Source organism: Rosa rugosa, chromosome 6 (assembly GCF_958449725.1).
Source record: "Rosa rugosa chromosome 6, drRosRugo1.1, whole genome shotgun sequence".
Taxonomy (NCBI): domain Eukaryota; kingdom Viridiplantae; phylum Streptophyta; class Magnoliopsida; order Rosales; family Rosaceae; genus Rosa; species Rosa rugosa.
In genome coordinates, this window is record NC_084825.1 from 23,722,483 (window position 1) to 23,744,088 (window position 21,606).

At 36.8% G+C, this 21,606-nt stretch overlaps 1 protein-coding gene and 1 pseudogene across 1 annotated transcript; one reads left to right on the forward strand and one right to left on the reverse strand.

The window, feature by feature from the left end:
- Nucleotides 1–1,913: 1,913 nt before the first annotated feature.
- On the reverse strand, nucleotides 1,914–9,683 carry LOC133716431 (mitochondrial metalloendopeptidase OMA1-like; annotated as a pseudogene).
- A 2,278-nt stretch (nucleotides 9,684–11,961) lies between these two features.
- Nucleotides 11,962–21,494, forward strand: LOC133718149 (protein TIC 40, chloroplastic). Its single transcript, XM_062144966.1, has 13 exons — nucleotides 11,962–12,277; nucleotides 13,529–13,643; nucleotides 13,746–13,803; nucleotides 13,907–13,924; nucleotides 14,743–15,034; nucleotides 16,418–16,524; nucleotides 16,612–16,675; nucleotides 17,719–17,797; nucleotides 18,163–18,203; nucleotides 18,419–18,464; nucleotides 19,609–19,703; nucleotides 20,749–20,852; nucleotides 21,344–21,494. Exons 1-13 carry the CDS (start codon nucleotides 12,097–12,099, stop codon nucleotides 21,398–21,400), a joined length of 1,257 nt encoding a protein of 418 aa, XP_062000950.1. The 5' UTR covers nucleotides 11,962–12,096; the 3' UTR covers nucleotides 21,401–21,494.
- The last annotated feature ends 112 nt before the right edge of the window (nucleotides 21,495–21,606 follow it).

The following is a 21,606-nucleotide window of genomic DNA, read 5'->3' on the forward strand; positions in this document are numbered from 1 at the left end:
CTTGCTCCGAATCTCACCCACGGTGGCGTATCGAGGCGGCGAAGGTAGGGGCAGTTAGACCCGACCGAAACTTCCTCCTCCGGCAATGGCAGCGGCTCAAACCGGTCTTGTTAGGTTCGTGGGAGCTTCCTCTTTCGATCCATGGTAGTGGTTGTGGAGGATTTTCACCGGAAAATAGTCAACTCGGAGTGAATAGTAAACTCCTGCTTGTGGGCTTGATCCCGGTCGATCTAGGCCAAACCGGCCAAAACCTCAGGTATTAAAGTTGACCTTCATAGTATAAACTCCATTTTGGACGGTTGGATTGTTGTGATTTTGAGTTTGGCCGCCTACAGCGGCACTTACGGCGTTCCGGTCATGTCAGAGGCAGTTTCTGATTTTATTTATCATCTACTCATGGATACGAGCATTTCGATATATAATACGTAATTTTTGGAGTTCAGATGAATTTGTTATTTACCGTTTTTAATTGTCTCGATTTTCGATCCGTGAGGATCCGGTCGTCCGATTGACTTATAACTTTGTTATATTGACCGTAGAAGTGTTCCAGAGACTTTGGGTGGTCTCGGATGAAGTTTCGCCTCGATTGGTGTCACTTTCGGATTTTTGGATTGTTTCGGGAGTTTCAGAATTTAATTGTTTTGGTGATTCGTGTACTGAATCGAGGTTGTATTTTCCTTAGGTGCTTGACAGAGTACGTTCTGTAATTACCTAAGTTGTGTGAAGACGCAGCGGGAATTTCGAGGTGAGTAAATCTCACGAGGTTCATTTATGAATGGAATTACTTTATTAGTTGGAATTATTTGTTTAATTATTAATATGTTTTCGTAGATAAATATTTGTTTTAAATTATATGGACTTGATCGTCTACGGTTCATCGGTAAGTAAAAATGAAATTTTATTATAAAAATAATTTTTCACTGGTTTTGTAATTGTGAACTATAGTTGTTATTAGGGGCATCCTTGAGTGGATGACTACGTATATATATATATATATATATATATATCTTGGTGGAATTGTGTGTTCAGTTTACAATTGTTGTGCAATGTGAAGTTGAGGAAAATAAATGATTTTGGAAAGAAAATATGGTTTTGTCGGCTTTGAGTTTTGAAAGAAGTATGTATGATTTTGGTGACGGTTTTGAGTTGAGAAATTAATATTGGAAAATGATTTCGTTATTGTTTTGAGGTCACTATGCCAAAAAAGCTATCAGACGACAGAGGAGATCTGTCGTCTGATCAAAAAAATTTCTGTTGTCTAGTACGGTGCCGTCTCTTGGGGGTATCAGACGACAGATTTCCTCTGTCGTCTGAAAAATCAGACGACAGAAAGTTTTTTGGTCTTCTGTTGTCTGATGAAATCAAGACATGAGGCTAGTGAATTCAGACGACAGATAAATGTGATGTGATCTGAAAACAAATAACAGTTCCTTGTAATTTCTATGATCTAATGCTTATTCCAAAGGCAGAAAAATGTGGTTTGAATGCTCCAAAGTAAAAGATATGAAATCCTATCTGTTGTCTGAATGACTTATAATAACAGTTTTGTGTTGTTTTATTCAAATTCCAATAACAGTTAACTGTCATTAGCATTCAGTTCAGATTACATTTATCTATCGTCTTTAGTAGCCTACAATAACATTTATCTGTTGTTTTAGTGCACAAGTAACAACATATTTTTTCTTGTATCTGTTGTTCGTAGATATGTCCAACAACATATTTGGATTTCATTTTGTCGTTGCTTTTTATTTCAGAAGACAATTTTCTGTTGTTTGAGTGCACAAGTAACAACATATTTTTTCTTGTTTCTGTTGTTCTTAGATATGTCCAACAACATATTTTAACTTTCATTTAGTGGTTGCATTGTATTTCAGATGACACATTTGTGTTCATATTGTGTGACAACTAGGATGTAATCTAGAAAATACACAAATGCCTTATATTATTTAATCTGTCATTGCAGCCAAGAAATACATCCATAATTGTCTCATACATAAACCAAAGTACAATAATGTAATTGCAACCAAACACTAGCCTACTTATTCCTAATGGGAGATTAGAGCTTACGTCCTCAAGCCCATGTCTTAGAGCTAACTTCTGAGCCTTCTCATCCTTCTACAACCAATGTCTTGAATCCATTGTTCCATGATGATTGATTGGCAAAACTTCATTTGGCTTGTAAGGAATCGGGCTTCTTTCATGTACCTTTAACCTAAACATAAACATAGTTGTAGAAATCAACTTCATGGCTTGTAAGGAATTGATATTGACATGCGAAACATAGAAGGATGCTATGGAAAGTTATCATGCGCTTATATACATATATATAGCATCCTTCTCTGATGTCGCAATATATGGGAATGCCAGCATTATACTCTTATGAGAACAGGACACAGCTTAATTTAGCAGTCGTATACTCTATGCACCTTGAAAGTACGTATTTAATACAGTTGATCAGGATCACTGACCAGCAAATAAGTATATGGATATCAAATATATTGCAGTTGATCACAGTTGCTTAATTTCAATATTTCCACTTCAAGTGTACACACACATCTATCTTCTGTTGACAAAACTTGAATGCTTAATGGCTGGGAGAAAATTACTGATTACTTGATTAGGGAACACAACATCTGCATGCACTAACCAAGTGATTCATTCCTCATTATACCCATTCCGGATAATTTTCTAAACTAAATTATATGATATTAATATGATATTATGATATTACTTACTATAAAATTCCCAAATTCCTTGTTCTTCTGAGTCTCCAGCTTCTTCTGTAGCATGTTTACGATGGCCACATATATCAAACTCCATGAGCCTAAGAGCCACAGCAACTGTTGTAAGTGGTATCCATGGAAGCACAACAACGCTATCAGGAAAAGAAAAATTGCTAGTAACACGTACGTCCTTTTTCATTTGAGGAATATAGCTGCTCACCGGTAGTCTCAAAATTTGAAGATAAATATTCTATCTTTATGGCACCATCCAGCAATGCCAGAACCTGTAAAAAAAAAATATATATATATATATATATATATATAAAGAAAAGTAAATTACTTAAGGCACACTGTACATGGCTCAGACTAGTACATGTTGTGCAAAAATAATTTCTGTAATTCATAATTAAGAAATAAAACTAGAAATCTGTTATTCTTTGACAGTTATTATGGTAGTTTTGTTGTCAAATGCCATGTGACGCTTATGTTGGTTAAGAGATTATAATGACATTCTCAATACCAACACAGGGCACTTCCATCACCTAATTAAATGAAGGGATATGTGACAAAAATTATTATATATATATAAGTAGAACGAACTGTAGATTATGAAGCAAGAATGTCAAAAGCAGTTACCTCAGTCAAAGCTAATAGCACTTTCAGCAACCTGATCCTAAAGGGAGAAGAAGTCGAGCCACGTAAATTACAATCAGAATTCAACTTCAGCTTCTCTTTACACAGTACCTCATGTTGTGAAAAATATATTTCGCCCTTACCAAAAGTTCTATGGCAAGAATGACGGTGATTCTCTTCAAAATAAAAAATTCCACGACAAGAATTATAGATATAATGTATCAGGTACAAGCATGTACTCTTCAGCCACCTGCAGTTGCAATTAGAATTTAGCCATCCTAGCAATACAAGTAAACCATCTAATGAATTTACACTAACAAGGAGTGAGTGAATGGTATTTTCTTACTTCTTTATTTCTAAGAAAGTCCATTTTTAAAGGTAAAAAACTGATCCTTATTCCATGTACACAGACTAACTAATTATATTTATGTCAAGCTATCAACAAAGATCAATTACCTCCACAAGCCAATCAACAAGTACTGCACGCATGCTCCGGTTAAGTCCTAGTATACTGATCATCAAAGTAACCTTACTACAAAACAAGAAGCCATATGCAACCATTTACAGTGTGCATCTTCCTCTATCAAAATGAACCAACACTAAGAAGAGTCATAAAGCACATAATCCTTTATCCATAAGCAAATGATAATCAACAGTAACGTACCTTCGGGAAAAAAAAAGCCTTAAGAAAAGATTGGATAATGGGTTGACAAAATCAGGTGAAATAAGCTGATAAAGAACCAGTTGCAGGATTGCAACCCACAGGCTCTTTGTGATGCCCTCTTCATAGTGTCAAGCCACGGCATGCCCAACCTAGTTTTCAATCATAACACAAAGGACAAGTTTGATCGAATCCCCAACATATAACTAACACCTACACATAACCAAAAAACTAAACAATAACTCATCATACCTCATGACCAATTATCAAAGCTATATCGGCATCACTTCTAAAATGCTTGAGCAACCCTGTGAAGACCACAATCTTCCCACCCGGCAAGCAAAACACATTGACATTCGGCTCATCCACCACCAAAATCTCCCAATCCAAATCAACCAAATGTGAAGTGGCATCCTTAACACCACTATCCTTACCCTTCTTCCTACTATGCTCAATCCACTTATCATCAAGAATCTCATCCTCACGTGACCAATTCCCCTCCATTTTCCCCTTCTCACCCTCCATCAATGACTGCACAGTCTTACTCCCCCGGCCTTCGAATTCCAGTCGACCTCCTCCGATGCATCCCCCATGTCAGTCCACTCCTGATCATGCCTCAACCCTCTCTTCAACGCATCAATAATATCCTTGGCAATCAGCCTAACCCTCACACTTTCCAGGTGTATAGGATGCCAAATCTTCCCCTTAAACCCGGCTTTCAACTCCTCGAACTACTGCTCTCCGAGCAAATAAATCAAACAACTCACAGCTTAATCCCAAAATCTGCAGATTCAATTTCAAAAACTGAATACTTCACAATTGAAACGAAAAACCCAACCCTCTCTATCCGTAAAGGAAGAACAACGGTTCTATATAATATGAAGATGGAATAAGTCACTTGATGATGTACGACACACAACTAGCAGAGATAGCCCCTTTAACAATATATTTTACCCTATAGTTATGAGCCACGTACTTAATAATCCAAGCTTCTTTGAGGCTCAATTACTTCCACCATTCATGGATTGGACCCAAGATAGCCCCTTTAAAGTGGATATGAAGTCCATGTTAAATTGAAATTCTACAAAGCATGGACATTCAAAATTTGTGCTGGGAAATGAACTGAAAATAACACAATATAATGTATTATGCGATAGAGTTTTCATATAATACGTTTGGTTGGGAAATATATAGCAGACTCACCGAGTTTTGGGAGCATTGCACTGACAGTGTCTGGATTAATAGGGATTGGAGACTCATACATATGTTGGCTCCAAAAGGAATGAAACAAGGGTGAAGAAGCTGCTGATCTTTGGGGATCCAACAAAGATATGCAGACAGAAAGTGAGTTCACAAGGCCAAACTTTGAAGGCAAATCTTCCAATGCATGATCAAATATCCTTGTGACGAACCTGCATATGAATTATATTAACAATTCAAAACCACCATCCAAAACTATGTACAGAAACATTATAAAATAATCATTGCCAAACAATAACAATGGCTCTCACTGCAAACCTTGGGCTAGAAAGCTTGGTGGCAGGGCTGATGGGGCATTTCGAGTTATAGCAGAAAGTGTTACTGCTGCATTAGCATGAACTTCAGGAGGATTCTGATCAAAAGTCAAAGAAAGCTGTTAAGATGTGCAATCTATGACAGCACCATTGAGGTAATCTATTCAAAATCTAATTCAAACTTCTTTAGCATATACACATATATGTTACCAACTACTGTTTTCTTCATTTAGTTATTCTCCCTCTGGAAACTTCCAACCAATTCTAAACATGTAATTAGTCAATGCCAAAATCAAAGAACCCAATTGCTCACAGGCCCACACACTTTGCAATTAAAACCCTAAAAGGCAACTTCCTTTAATAGAACAGCTCACTAAAAGATCAATTATAAAATGAAGAAGCAGAAAGAGATTACTGCACTTAAAAAACCACATATCAGATTACATTATAGGTTTAACAATTAAGCAAAGAAAATATCAACTATATCAATTTGTATGCTCTAATACATAACATTTTGCAGACCGTAGACACTAAAATAAACCTATATGCTGACATTGACATTGATACTCAGTATTGGACGATGCAATTGCCATTGAATTCACTCAGATCTATAAGTAGTTGAGCATTCAAAGCAGATGACAGTCTGACTCACAGCTTAATGAACTAACCTAGAATTGGAAGAAATTACAAAATGAAGAAGCAGAAACAGGATCATACCATGAAAAGAGGCGCAATGTAAGATTGCAAGTATTGGAAGGACATGGTGATCTTCTAGCGATAATCAAAGACAATATCAGAATCTCGATCGAGGAATTTGTCGACAAAAAGGTCATCAACGACGCCAACCCGGGCTCATACGGCGATGTTCATGTTGTTGACAAAAAGACCTTCGACCACCACCGTGGACTCACCGCAGCAACTAACTTCTTCGCCTATCTCCGACGAGTCTACGCCAGGTCGCATGTCCTTCGACCACGCCTCGAAGCATCGCCTTTGTGAGAGAGATTTCATCAATTTCAATCTGCAGTAAGAAAAATCATGAGAAAAATGTAAGAAACCAGACAAACCCCAAAATCAGAAGAACCCTAAACGCCCAAATTAAAAAACCACTATCTTTGGGAGAGCAGCCTTTTGGGGATTGGATCTGAATGGAGGGTTGAGCCAGAAGAGGAAGAGGCAGCGTTTGGGGCATGGTTGTTTTTGATTGAGAGTGATTGTGGTGGTCTGTTGGGGAGGTTGCGGTGTTTTGGGGGAATGAAATGAGAGAGATGGAGAGGAAGAGGGTTGCTGATGGAGAGAGAGTTTTAGACAGAGTGTGGGAATGAAAAAACACGAAGGGTTTGTGTTATGCCAAAAGAGACCTAAACAAAAAAAGTCAAACCCCTTTCAAAAAAAAAAAAAAAAAAAGTCAAACTCACCTTATTCAGACGACACAATTTCTTAACTGTGTTGTCTGAATATCACTACATTGACCAGTCAGCTATAGGGTTTGGGCACTTGAGAGGGAAAAGACTCAAACTTGTTGGAGGGAAATCTAAAATTTCTGCTAGGGTTTTTTTCCATCTTTTCAAACGACATATAAGTGTCGTCTGAATCTGGCTATATATTCAAAATAAAACAAGTATGGTTTCTACATGTATTCAGACAACACATTTAATTTATGTGTCGTCTGAGTTTAGTATGAAACACTCAGACGACAGAAAATGACTATTCTGTCGTCTGAACTCTGTTGTCTGATAGCTTTTTTGGCATAGTGGGTTGTTGGAGATGAGAAAACAATATTATGTGATAACCAGTGTGGTGATATATGAATGATATGCGTGACGATTTTGCGTAAATGATGTGGGTTGTGGTTGTTGAGTGATTGGTGTTATCAATGATTGAGTGTGTATTGTTTTTAGTTTATTTCTATTATTGAATTGCTTATTTTCTTTCGTAATCTCCTGAACTAAATTATATGCAGGGATTACTGTTTTCTGAATTGATTAGTTTTAATGTAATCTCATGAACTAAATTATATGTAGGGATTACTGTTTTCTGAATTGATTGGTTTTATGGCACGTTTACTTACTTGGAATGGAAAATAATCATGAATCGGAGACAAGTGGAATGGGAGAAGAAATGAATCGGTATTGATTCTGGAGGAATGATTCCTAAACCCATCTCCCCCCTTCGTAATCGAATTCCTGAGTATTCAGGAATCGATTCCTGATAAATAGGTGGGACCTACACCAATTCCCATTCCTTCATGTGTTAGTAAACACAGGAATTCTTTTACCTGGAATCATTCCGATTCCTTTATGTGTTAGTAAACACAGGAGTATTTTTACTCCGTAATCATTCCATTACATTCCATTCCATTCCAAGTAAGTAAACGTGCCCTTAATGTAATCTCCTGAACTAAACTATATGCAGGGATTACTATGATTTCTATTATTGATTTTAATGTAATCTCCTGAACTAAACTATATGCAGGGATTATTATGATTTCTATTGTTTGATTTTAATGTAATCTCCTGAACTAAAAGATATGCAGGGATTACTATGATTTTGGATTGTGTGCTTTTTGGTGACCTCCTGAACTAATTTTCTAAGCAGGGATTACTAGTTTCATTTAGTTTAATTTATGAGTGTAGTTGTGATTGTGACTCGTAGTGAGTTGAGAAATGTGTTATCATGTCGTTGTGGTGATAAATGCTTCCTGTCAAGAGGAAAGAAGAGTGATTTCTTGGTTTGTTGTTGAGATCTTAAATGATTTGGTTTGTCACGGCGGTGACTTGCGTTTTCCTAAGAGGAAAAGAAAATGATTTTGATTTTGGAAAATAATCTTGTGTTGATTTGTTGTCCTTGAGTCGAAAAGGTGTCTTGTGGTTATTAGGATTTACTCACACGAGCTTGCAAAAATTTACCGGGTTTGTTGTTTCAACCTGGTGCACTACTCCATGGTATAAGGGTTATTGTGCAGGTCAGAGTAACCGTCGTTGAAGCTGAGGTTTATTGTTGTTGTAGCTTGGACGTGAGAGTGTACTTTTGGTTTTAGTTATCCGCTATGTAGTGAGTGTGTTTACTTATTGAATTGTTATTCAGTTTAATTTGTAAACTCTCTGTAATGTAATATGTGACTCTAAAGAATGAGTCGGTATTGACATTTATGAGTTCGACTTGTTTTTGTTGCTTAGTTTAAATGAAAAATTTTCATAGTGTTCTTTTGCTTGTTAAGTTATCACGTTTCGGATTCGAATTTCTTTTATTCGAAATTCAGGGCGTGACAATCCCGGAGCCTCATCTAACATAAGGTCAATAGTGTGACCTTAACTAGCAAAGTGTGCTAACTTATTAGCGACACTATTTGCTTCTCTATAAATATGACGAATAGTAATAAAATCAAAAGCATTCATGTAATCTTTTCAATCTTCAACTATATATCTGACTAACCTCTTAATTGTTCTCCCCTTGATGATTTAAGGCAGCGACCAACACAGAGGAATCACTCTCCCACTCCACTTCTGTCCAGCCGTGATGGATTGCTACTAGCAAACCTGCTCTACAGGACTCAGCCTCACAGTGAAGGGCTGAAGAAGCATGGACTAGGTGCCGAGACCAGGCTGCTTTGAAATGGCCAACACCATCCCATACCACTACTCCCACTCCACCCTAACCAGACTCCATTTTGTAAGCCCTGTAATGTTAATTTTCAATCTTCCACTTGGTGGATATTCCCACCTTGAAGCGCGAACCCTTCCACTCCCATTCTGCACTTTCAGGGGGTGACACCTCTGATACTTTTCCAATAGTCTCAAACTCCATGAAGCCGCATAAATGGGGTTGAAAACAGCCCCGTTCCATACTGCATTATTTCTTTCTAACCACAACGTCCACAATCTCATAAAGAAAGCATCAATGAACTGTTTTCGGATGGAATTGATTACCTCTAGAATCCACTCAAATAGATTGGTTGCATGGTGGTTTCTGAGGACGTAGTCCCATAGGACAAAAGAGCCAAAAACTTGCCGTGATGCTGCAGTTCTTAAACAGGTGAACACCAGTCTCCTTCTCATTGTGACAAAGCACACAGGCCTCATCCTCCAGATGAATTTTCTTGCTAAGTGCCTCCTTCACTCCAAACCCTTTTCCAAAGTAGACGCAAATCATTATTAGCAGAAGAGGACGATGGCTGGGAGACTTGAGCCACAAAATTCCTAGCAACATGACAACCATTATTGACACTAAATATTCTAGATTTATCGAAATGCCTTTTATTGGTGCATTGTGTATACCAGAGGCAATTGCCAATTTTGGATGAACAGTGAATTGGTAGTACCAATTTAGTTGGCAAATTAGTAATTGCCTTTTTTTTTTTTTTGAAGAGAATTGCCCTTAGTTCATGGATATATTTGCTTTGGGTGTGTGTGTTTGGTGGGGTGGTAAGACTTTGGTCTCATATATAAGAGGTCAGGAGTTCGAGCCCCATCAAGGGTGGGAATGAGGTGGGGCTTTTTAAAAAGGGTCCTTGACCAAAAGCACCAAAATAAACTAAAATTATCCCACTTACCCCAGTAACAGTTTTTTATTCCCATCTACCCATTTAATAATCAAATGACCAATTTGCCCTTAATCTAATTATGAAATTAAATCATGCCACTCTATCTCTCTCATTTCCTCCGGCATATCGATCTCTCTCATCACTCCAGCAGATCTCTCTCTCTCTCTCTCCGTCCCTCCCCAGCAAGACGCCGGCACGCGAGTTCTCCAACTGCCGCGCCATGGAGGCTCCGGACCCGGAGGACGAGAGCCGGAGTTTCGGAGCTTTCTTCAATTCCGAGCCGGTCGATCTGAATGCCTCTCAGTTCAACCAGATTCTGAACGGCGACGCTGCAAACGAATCGAAGACGGAGGAGGAGTTAGTCCTCTACACCACAGCTGCACCTGGCTCTTGATTCGCTCCAGCGGCGCCTCGATTTCACCGTGGAGGAGTTATTCCGGATTTCACCTGGATCGATTTGCCGGAGAATTGTACGCCGGCACGTCATCTGAGTTTCTCGATTGTCTCGGTTTGAGATTTTTTTTTTTTTGGGCTACTGGAATTTAACTGTGGCGGCGTCATATTTAGGCTGGTTTGGATTTGATCCATGACGCTTTTGGGTTTTGGTCTTTGGAGCGACTACGAGTGAGGACTGAGGACGGCAGAGGAGTGATGAGAAATTGAGAATATTGAGTGTGCTCAACTGCTCCCAAGCGTTGTTTTCCATGTGGTCCTTAACTAGAGCTTTCTGTTCATTAGTTTTTCTGTATTGATGGAGATTTTGTGCCTATGGTTAGTGTTTTTCTTTTTTTTTGGATATACATGGTTAGTGTTTTTTTTTTTTTTTTGTCTATTGCCCCCAACAGTGAGGACTGTTGAAGTTTCCTTTTTTTTTTTTTTGAGAGAAAACTCTTGAAGTTTCCATATGGCGTTCACTTTGGAATGACCTCTTTTCACAGGTTATTTTCTGTGCTCTTAGGAGTGTGTTAAGGGTCTATTAGGGGGCAATAGACGTCTATTGGGGGGCAATAGACGTTTTGAATTAATGTAATCTTTTTTTTTTTCTTTAATCAAAGTTATATTTGTGTAATTTTAGAAAAATTAGTTCTCATTTCGGTAATCGAAACGTCTATTGGGGGGCAATAGACGTCTATTGGGAGGCAATAGACGTTTTAAAATTGATATAATTTCTTCGTTTTTTTCTTTAATCAAAGTTTTATCTGTCAAATTTTAGGAAGATTAGTTCCTATTTCGGCTACCGAAAGTTCTATTGGGGGGCAATACATGGCTGATAGTCGTCTATTGGGGGGCAATACATGGCTGATAGTCATCTATTGGGGGGCAATAGACGTCTATTAGGGGGCAATAGACTATCGGGGCAATAGACGTCTATTGGGGGGCAATAGGAGGCAATAGAGGTCTATTGGGGGCAAAAAAAACCTTTCCGGTGAGATTTTCAACAAATTCCGGTGACCGGAATCCGGCGAAAGTTGGCCGGAATCCGGCGGCCGGTGACCGGATTCCGGCGAAAGTTGGCCGGAATCCGGCGGCCGGCCACCGGATTCCGGCGACCGGTGACGGGCTCCGGCGAAGTCTCCTATGGTTTCTCTCTCTTCTATTTTCTCTCTCTAAGTAAATAAGGGGTTAGGGGTAAAATGGTATTAAAAAAAAATTAAAAACAAAAAAAAAATCTTAGTGGGGTATTAGGGAAGACTCCCTTAGAGTGTATTGGGTAAGAGGGAATTAAAAAAACTCAATGGGGTTAGTGGGAAAAAAATCCCTAAAAATGGGGTAAATGGACAAAAACCCTTTAAAAAAAAAAAAAAAAAAAAAAGGATATATTTGCTCTAAAATAGCTATCTAGTCACATATGTTTACCACTTTATCCTTTGAGTAAATTGTATGATATCCTAAGTTTTAGGAACTTTTCTAAAACAGAGAGGAGATTTGGGTTTAGGTTCTTCTTGTTCGGAAACCCTACGACTGTAGGTTTAACACTAGCCGATACAATTACAGAGCTCCTTTGCTGAAGCGGTGGTGGTCATGATGTCACTCTCTCTTCCTCACTCACTCCCTCGCTCTCCTCCACTCCAGTTAAACCCACCCAGAATCGTTCCCTCGTTTCATCGCTTCACTCTTTTCCGATGCTCCGCCAGTCTCAGAGCCTCTCTCAATTCCCAAAATTCCAGAGTCAGTGTTCGACTCCCTGCCGCGAATCAACCAGGTACTTTTGGCTTCTGCATACTTAGTTTTTGCTATCGGATAGATAATTGCTACTTCACTATGCGTTGCATTGGGTTCCAATAGTCACTAGTGTGTGTGAAGTGAATTGTTCTTTAGGTTTCAAATGCCCAAATACAACCTTGGGAGAAGTCAATTCCATAGCAAATCAATCACTTTCGAATAAGCAAAATAAGAACTTGGGTGTCTTCTTTTTATAGTTTTGAATTGCTAGTGAACTGGGAAGAAAAAGCTCATCAAGATTAGCTATAAGATAATAGTATTGGTGGCTCCGCCGGAAACTTTTAGCTTTAGTTTAGTTTTTGGCTTTTTTTTTTTTTTTTTTTTTTTGCTTTTCATGAGAAGAAGCCAGAGATTTTGTTAGAACAAAAGAACTATTTAAAGAAGGTGGATAAGGAATCCAAATGCTAACAGAAACAACTACAAAATCTCAGAGACTAACAAAGAATGGGAATAGACTGAAAAACAGTAGTAACCAATGCCCATGGAGCAGGCTGAAATAGCACCCAATCCCAAAACTCTTGCATTCCCATCACATAGAATATTAGTCGATTGTGCTCCGTCAATGTAACCCATTAAGCTGCTATCAATAGGCAGCCCCACATGGTTTTGGCTTTCTTTCCTTTTTTAAAGCCTGGAAAGACAGAACACGCCAGAGTCAATTTCCCTAACCAGCTTCCTGCGACAGTTGGTAAGAATACAGGAAGTAGATAAAGAATTCATCTACACTTCTCCCCAGCTTTACAAAGAAATATAGAATACACCAATGAGGTGAAAAGCAAACAAAGGCCGCCTCTTTTGAACATGACCACAGATTTTGACCCTCCCAGTAGCAAGCAACCAATCCAAAATCCTATGTTATGAAGTGTCCTTTGAGTTCCGGATCTGAGAAGAAGGTTACGAAGTAGAAAGATTTTCTTTAAGCGTCAGGTCCTTTTTTATTCCCCCTACTTTTGAAGGAATAAAGATGACCCTCTTGCACATTCATTCTTTGATGCTGAACCTGGCTGCTTGATCTTAACAAGAGATGATCTTGGCTTACTGATATGTATTCTTGATGTAGTTAATACTTAATAACAAGATTTACTATTTTAGGTATTAGAAATTTTTGGAATTTTTAATCCATCTGTAATACTGGTTCATGAGGATAATCATTCTTTAACCTATAATTTTAGAAGTACTTTTTTGTACATATTTACTGACATGGTTCTTTTGTTGTATGTTTTTAATACAGTTGCAACAAAGTTACAAGTGGAACGTTTTGCAAGCATTTCTTCCTCGAACAGTCAAGAAACATCTTCTGTTGGTGTCAACCCACAATTCTCAGTACCTCCCCCACCCTCCAATACGTAATCATTTCTTCTTAATTTTCTCAGATATTTTGTGTTTTCCCCTTGTGCCCAAACAGTCATAACCTAATAATCTTTTCACCTGTTTGTTCGTTTGTTTAGAGGATCACCTCTATTTTGGATTGGCGTTGGTGTTGCGTTTTCTGCAGTATTTTCATGGGTGAGGACAACAATTATTTGCATGTTTTCTGTTTGATAAGTTATACATTCATTAGACCAACTCATCTGTACTGTATTTTTGACAAGTTGATTTGTAATAACAGGCTGCTGGAAGGTTAAAGGTGCGTGTTTCCCTCCTACAAATTATGGATCTACTATTGCATTATTTGAACTTTTAAGCTTTTGGTGTTGGGAAAAGTCACTATTAGAGTTGCCTTTAACATGTTTAACAATTGTGATAAGACTGAAGGCCCTTGTCTTGTCCTTTTTGATAATTGTACAACTTCAACTCTTAACATGAAGCAATTGAACCATATCACCGATCACTCCCAATTACATGTAGCCTATGTTTTGAGTGATGACATTTGCCTTCAAAGTTCTAGATATAGACAGTAAGACAAAATTTTCACTAATTTCAGTGTTAATCGAACTCACACACACACACACACTATCTATTTGGCCTCCTATTTGATTTGTGCTTTGGTGATTAGAAAGGACTTTGTTTTACTTGGGACATATTTCTCCCAGTTTAATTATGTCACTTGCCTGTTAGAATATGCTTATTACTTGGGAAAGCATTCACTAGATGAGGGACTTCTACTGATTTTATTATGCTAGTTAGGGGCATCTAAATGGCTTTTAGATAGGCGGAGCAGGTTAGTTCTTCATGTATTTCTCTTCAAGTATTCATTTCCTAGATCTTGAAACACTCAAAGAGTGTAAATCTTAGTGGCTTGTCCGTTCAAAGAGTACTGATGATTTTACAAAAAATTGACATGGTAAAACAGATATAGAAATGCTATGGCCCAATTTGCAAATTAGGTCACCTGCGATCCAAACAAGACTGGTCCATTTCATTTAACTTCTAAATCCAAACAATACTGGTCTATTTTCATTTTTATTATGTTTCTTCCCTGAACAATCGTGAATTAATTTTCAGAATTATGCAATGCAACAAGCTTTTAAGACTGTGATGGGCCAGATGAATTCACAAAATGACCAGTTCAGTAATGCTGCATTTTCTCCGGGATCACCTTTTCCATTTCCAGCAGCTCCAGGATCGCCGTCTGCCTCACCATTTTCAGCATCCGCTCAACCTTCTTTCACAGATGTATCTGCAACCAGAGTAGATGAATCACCACCAGCCTCATCAGCCTCGTCAGCCACTCCTTCCACACCTGCTACTGATGTCAAAGACGAAGAAAAACCAAAGAAAGAACAGAAAAGTTATGGTATGAATTATCATTCTAACCAGTCTCTACTTTATGTTGCATACATAATTTTGTATAGCTCAGTTTCTCAATCTTAGATTGTTTCTATTATAGCTAAATATCATTGTCTCTGCCATGGAAGGTTTCAAGTCTGATAAATGGTTCTTATGCCCTTTAATGTGTGTTCTATTACTTATTATTTAAACATGAAAACTATTATAAAAGAATTCACTTTTTCTTGGGCTCCTAATCCATCATATGAAATTCTCTTTTCATATGTTACTATATTGGGTTAATGGTTAGTACGATTGAATCTTATTATAAGATGGTAATTGCTTTTAACTTTCCCAAACAGCCATAAAAGAGTGAATTCTCTTCTATAGAACTTTGAAGCTTTTGTTCTCTTCTAACTGATGAGGATTTTGCAAGAAGCAATAAATTTCCTTTTTTTTTTTTTTATATGAGAAAACCAATATGACCAAAATGATGTGAAAATGGAGATCAATGATCGACTGACTCCTTACTTTGTCTTTTAGTTGTTTTTACATATTTTGTTCACTGTTGGGTAATACTTCTGCATTGTCATTGGTTTCAGTGGACTTGTTGTCTTAGTCTATTTTAAGAAACATTTTCAAAGGAAGTTCTCTTAAATTATATATTTACATTTTTTCCTAATTTCTTTTCTCATGCAAAAGTGTCGAGAATAATTTTGAAATTGAAAACAATGTTATTCAGTTTTCCAAACTGCTTTCTGATAAAGAGGTACTACCTTTTGATGTCCTCTCACAATTCTGTTGTCATTATCATGAATTTATTAGAAAAAGTTTTACTATCTTTATGTTTTGACTGCATGCCTTTTGATCATGATCAGTCAACTAGTAGCCCATACATGGACCTCATATAGTTTTAAAGAGAGAAGTCCTGAGCTGATTTTGAGGTAGCCTGCTCTTTGTGGGGGATTTAATGTAAAAAAGTATGGTTGACAGACATCAGGGATTGCTATTTAAGTATTCGTGATGTGATGTTTGATTTAAAATCTTTGTGAGAATGATATCGTGGGCTTTGCATTGAAACATAAGTTTTATGAGTTTTGTGAAGTTGCGAGCCTTACCAAGCTTATTTTCCTGCTTGTTTGCATTCGTGTTTGTGTTTCTGCGTACACGTGTATGTCGGTGCTTCTGCCTTGGCTGCATGTAAGCGTGATGGCTTATGATATTAATTTTCTTACAGTGAATCTTTCAGAATATTGCCAATTTCTTAATCTTTTACTGCATTATTGGATTGGATATTTTCATTACAAATGATGGCCATCAATATTGCAATCAACTGTTCACAAGCTACCTTGTTTGGAATTGAAATTATTACTTTCAAAAGAACTGAGAGAATTGCTTCTTCTGCTTACAGCTTTTGTAGATGTTACTCCAGAAGAAACTGTGCAGCAGAGTCCTTTTGAAAGTAGCTTACGAGATACTGAAATAGGTTCATCTAAGGAAGCCAAGAATAATGTGGAAGTAAGTATCTCCTAGTTATATTTCTCAAGATGATGTTGCAGTTTTCAAATAATATCCCGATTTTAATAGTTGGCAAATGTTATAAAGGGTTCTCAGAATGGAGCTGCTTTTAAGCAGGGGACAGATGCTCCCATGGGGTCTCAAAATACTGGTAAGTAACTTTGGCAGTTCCTTGAAATTTTGCGAGCTTTGCTTCTAGATCTAAAAGTCAAGCTTCTGGTAACATGTTGTGACAAAGACCATTTATCTAAAACTGCTGACCTGCTGATGTTTAACTTCAGCCTGCTCTGCTTGGGGTAGTGGTTCTGAGCTTCCTAGATATATATACTCTGCCCCTAGTCCAGGCAATTAGGCCATGATAGGACAGGGTTCTGTGCTTCCTTATTTATTTGTGTGTATAAATAAAAGACTCATGCATCTCTCAGAAAGATAATTGATTGTATTCATATTTGCTTTGAGCAGAGCCTGCCTGGCCTGATATTAAAGACTAGGCCAGGCTTCAAGATACAGGCAAATATATACTCTAAGACAACAGGATAGATAATGAAGAGAAAATAGTTAATAGTTACTATCAGCTGCAACTTGTAAAAGGTTGGTAACTTAGATTAAGGAGCCTACATACAAGGTCTTATACTCCTAACTCGTATGGAAATAATATTCTAGCCTGAGAATTCATATCTAATGCATCAATATATTTGGAGGCAATATATAATTAGGATGTGATGAACTCGCAACAACTTGACAATGTGAAACTTTGCAAATTAAGACATTAAACATCAGAAAGGTATAATTTTGGGCATATTTATTAATCGTCCACATGGAGCCCTTTTATTACTTGGGTTGCATTTACAATTTTGAGGCAGGGATTTCATGTTGGGTGGAAAAATGAGATATCATTCAATATAGTTTGTGAATTAACATGATATGTATTAATTCATGTTTTTTCAGTTCTTAGATTATTCAACTATTTTGTAAATAGATACAACAAGTCCTCATTGCATAACTGTGTAAGTTTATTCAGTATGATTTGAGTTGCTAGTCACTTGGTGTATCATAGTCTGTTGCTTTCAACGTGTCAAATGTGGCTATGGTTAAATTGCTGTGGATCATAAATACCTCTCTGTTTTTCTAAATTTTGCATCTTTAGAATATATACCAGGCAGTTTAATTGTGGTTTCATTTCTTAATGGATAGGAAAAGAAAATTCTGTTCTATCAGTGGAAGCATTGGAGAAAATGTTGGAAGATCCGACTGTACAGAAGATGGTTTACCCGTAATATATCTTCTATTATTTACCTTTTGTCATCTCTTTGTGCTATCTTATTGAAATGAATGATTTTGCCTAAACATGCTGTTATGGTTCAAGATGAAAAATTAGCTACATCATTATTATGATTTACAGTTGACACATTAAGATAGAATTTATATTTTGGTAAGTTGTTGATTATAAGACAATAAAAGTAATTAGAGATTGCATAAAATTTCCCAGTATATGTAATTTGCATGCAGCTTGGTCTTGTATATACTGTTTGTGTAGTATCAACATCCTGTGCAATTTGTGGTTGTTTATTTGTGTGTGTAAATAAAAGATTCATGCATCCATTGGAAAGAAGGTTAATTGTGTTCATATCTATGCAGCTATTTACCTGAGGAGATGAGGAATCCCACTACTTTCAAATGTAAGTCCATTTATGCAGCTTTATCTAAGAATTTAACCCCATTCATTAATCTGTACCTAGAACTTTTTCTTCTTTAAAATATTTTTTGTTTTTTTGTTTTTGTTTTGTTTTGTTTTAGCCACTTGCTGGGAAGTGGGGAGGGGTGGTTTGTTTACTGTTATATGTTTAACTCATAGCATTTGATTCATTAAACTAATTAGATGCTGTTTTGATAGGGATGCTACAAAATCCACAATATCGCCAACAGCTAGAAGACATGTTGTAAGTCCCATTGCTTTTGCTTTATATACATATCCCAATTTCTGTTCTCACTTGGTATTTTTTCAGCTTATGAGTTTGACCCAAATTATGACTTTGTCCTCAATTATAATTCTCAACCTAATCCCTATGTTTTCAAGGTGGGGGAAGACTACCCATCAATAAAAAAAGGTAAAAGAATTATCTGCTAAAAGCTAGATGGTTCTGAATTGAATTCAATGAGAGAAATTTTAAAGTCTTTGATCTTTCAACTGTGTGGAAATAGTAAAGGGTGGGAATGATATGAATTGTCAGTGCTATATGCCTCACCTTTGAGTCTTTGACATCACTATAATATAAAATGCCATGCAAGCACAAAATTCTAAGAGTCAGCACATTAGCACACTTTCTGTAACAAAACCTTGACCATGGTTGACAGGACAAATCATCCCTGCACCTTGAAAATAAATAAAGCAGCTTGTTTTAGGGATCTTGCTCCTTTTGTTGCCAAAGTGTTCAATATATCGGTTCAGTTGTTCATTCTGAACATGTTAGAGTCAGCACGTTAGCACACTTTCTGTAACAAAACCTTGACCATGGTTGACAGGACACATCATTTCTTCACCTTGAAAATAAATAAAGCAGCTTGTTTTAGTTAGGGATCTTGCTTCTTTTATTGCAATATTTTTCAATATATCTGTTCGATTGTTTATTCTGAACATGATTGTTATTGGGCCATGCATCTATTCATTATACCTTTCAGTGTCTATTTCTGATATGATAACTTATATGGATTTATATTAATTTACTGGTACTTTGATCTTTTCTGTTCATCTAAGTCTTTAAATCTTGTATTTGAATAGGCACAATGTTATTATTGTGTATATTGCCCTTCAACTTTGCCATGCCTGCAGACTGCAGAATTGATACTTTTAAAATTTATGGCGTTTAAAGTTTAGGATGATGAACGTTTGGTTTGATTTGTATTGCATTCTACCTGCATCTTTATTTATTTATTTATTTTTTGTTTAGTTATTATTTGCGGATGGGTAGGATGCTGTTAATTTGTTGCAATGCTGCAGCAGCATGATTTTTAGTGTTTTTTTTTGGTCATTGTTTTCCCTTGGCAAGATGTAAATTTAATTTTTGTGTTTGACATGTCTCTCAGACGTAATATGGCTGGAAGCAGTGAATGGGACAATCGAATGATGGATTCTTTGAAAAATTTTGATCTTAGCAGTCCAGAGGTCAAGCAGCAGTTTGGTAAGTTTGAAGTAAAACGTAGGTTCGTTTGTGTTGGGTTTTCAATTTAGTAGGGATTATATCTTAATGGCTCTCACGAATGTCATTCTTTCCAAAACTCTTATCTTAATCTTCTGGATACTTCTTCATTTACTGATTAAATTTGATATTGGCGCAAATCTGCAAGTTGGATCAGTTCCATCTTGCCAGATCGGTGTGCTCTAATTACATTGTTGATTTGGTCATTTCAGTATAAACTTTAGTTCAAAATTGGCTAATTGAGTAATTTCATCAATATTTGATCTTGCAACTAAAAGCAAGGTCAAACATTGACTTGATGTGTGTGTTTCTCCATTTTTTTCCATTAATATTTGATGACTAAAAGGAAGATCAAACATTGAATATGTATGTGTTTCCCATTTTGATGTGGGTGTTGGTCATGAAGCTGGCCAACAAACTAAAAAGTAACATGAATGGAAAAGTCCATCAAATCCACTTACCCAGCCAACAAAATATAAGTACAGCCACATTGGGTGAGTCAAGAATCTGGTTTCATTTGGAAGGTTGAGATGTTGAACGGAAGGTTGAGGTCTTCAAATGTTGTTGGTGACACAACATGCAAACAACTTTCACTTTTGAGCATAATTATGAAAATAAAATGGGCTACTCTGTAACGTATAAGTATGTCTTCATTGCAATGCTATTAGTTATATTACAAACTTTAAACACTTGAACATCGAGTATCAAATTTGCCAAAGGTTGCCCTATTATTAAGAGCTATCATTTGACTGTTCAGATTTCATCATCTCACTCAAGGAATTCTAAGATTTGATACAGCTGATTTAAAGTCATAAGATTGGTTCTTGATTTTTATTTTTATACTGAGGTTAAGGTTAGTGTGTGAGAGCTTGAAATGAATAAGAATTTGGGAATTTCAAGGGTATATATGATTTAATTCAGATATGACATCTATAGAATAGAACAAGGTTTTTTTTTTTGACAGGATAGAATAGAACAAGTTATGCTGTCTGTATTTTGTTAATTCATGTTTGCTTATGTTATGCAGATCAGATTGGGCTTACACCTGAGGAAGTTATTTCAAAAATAATGGACAATCCTGACGTTGCTAGGGCATTTCAAAATCCAAGAGTTCAAGCTGCCATAATGGATGTATGTGTTGCCAGACTACTTGGAATTAATTTAGAATGCCTCTCCTTTCTTTTCTAAAACACCGGTTTTCAAAATGTACATTTAAGCAAATTTATCATTCTGTAAAGTTACATTCAAGGATGATGTTGACGAAACACAAAATAAAAAAAATAAAAAAGTAGCTGTCTTCATAAATCTCACTTTCAAAAAGGCTAGTCCAAGTGGCTTTCCATTTTGGGGTGTGTCCTCACCATGGGTTGCTTAAAGAGGCACCCAAGCACTCCTATTGGAAGGCGAGACATGTCCCTTGCCCTAGAGCGTGGTGAACTGGTGAAGTGGGTGGGAGTTACTCTTTTTTTTTTTTCCTTTTCTTTTTAAAAGTCGGTGGGTGTGGGAAAATAAGATGGGTGGGTAAATAGGAATGATGGCTTGTGATAGCCAGAGTTGCTTTTAATTTATGGCGAGAGTCGCACAACATACTAATTTTCAAGATTATTTTGTGTCTTGTGCAGTGTTCGCAGAATCCATTGAGTATTGCAAAATATCAAAATGATAAGGAGGTATGGTAGATTTCTTTTTCATTGTTTTGCTTTGTTATTGTATCTACAATTTAGAGCCGGACAAACTTTTGGATAACTAGGGGAAGTACTATATATATAGATAGCAAGGTTATTGAGGTTCTACATATATACAATTTATTTCTTGTACAATCAATTTCCTGTACTACATATAGGTACTACATATATAGATAGCATTGTTATGATATGTGTTGGGA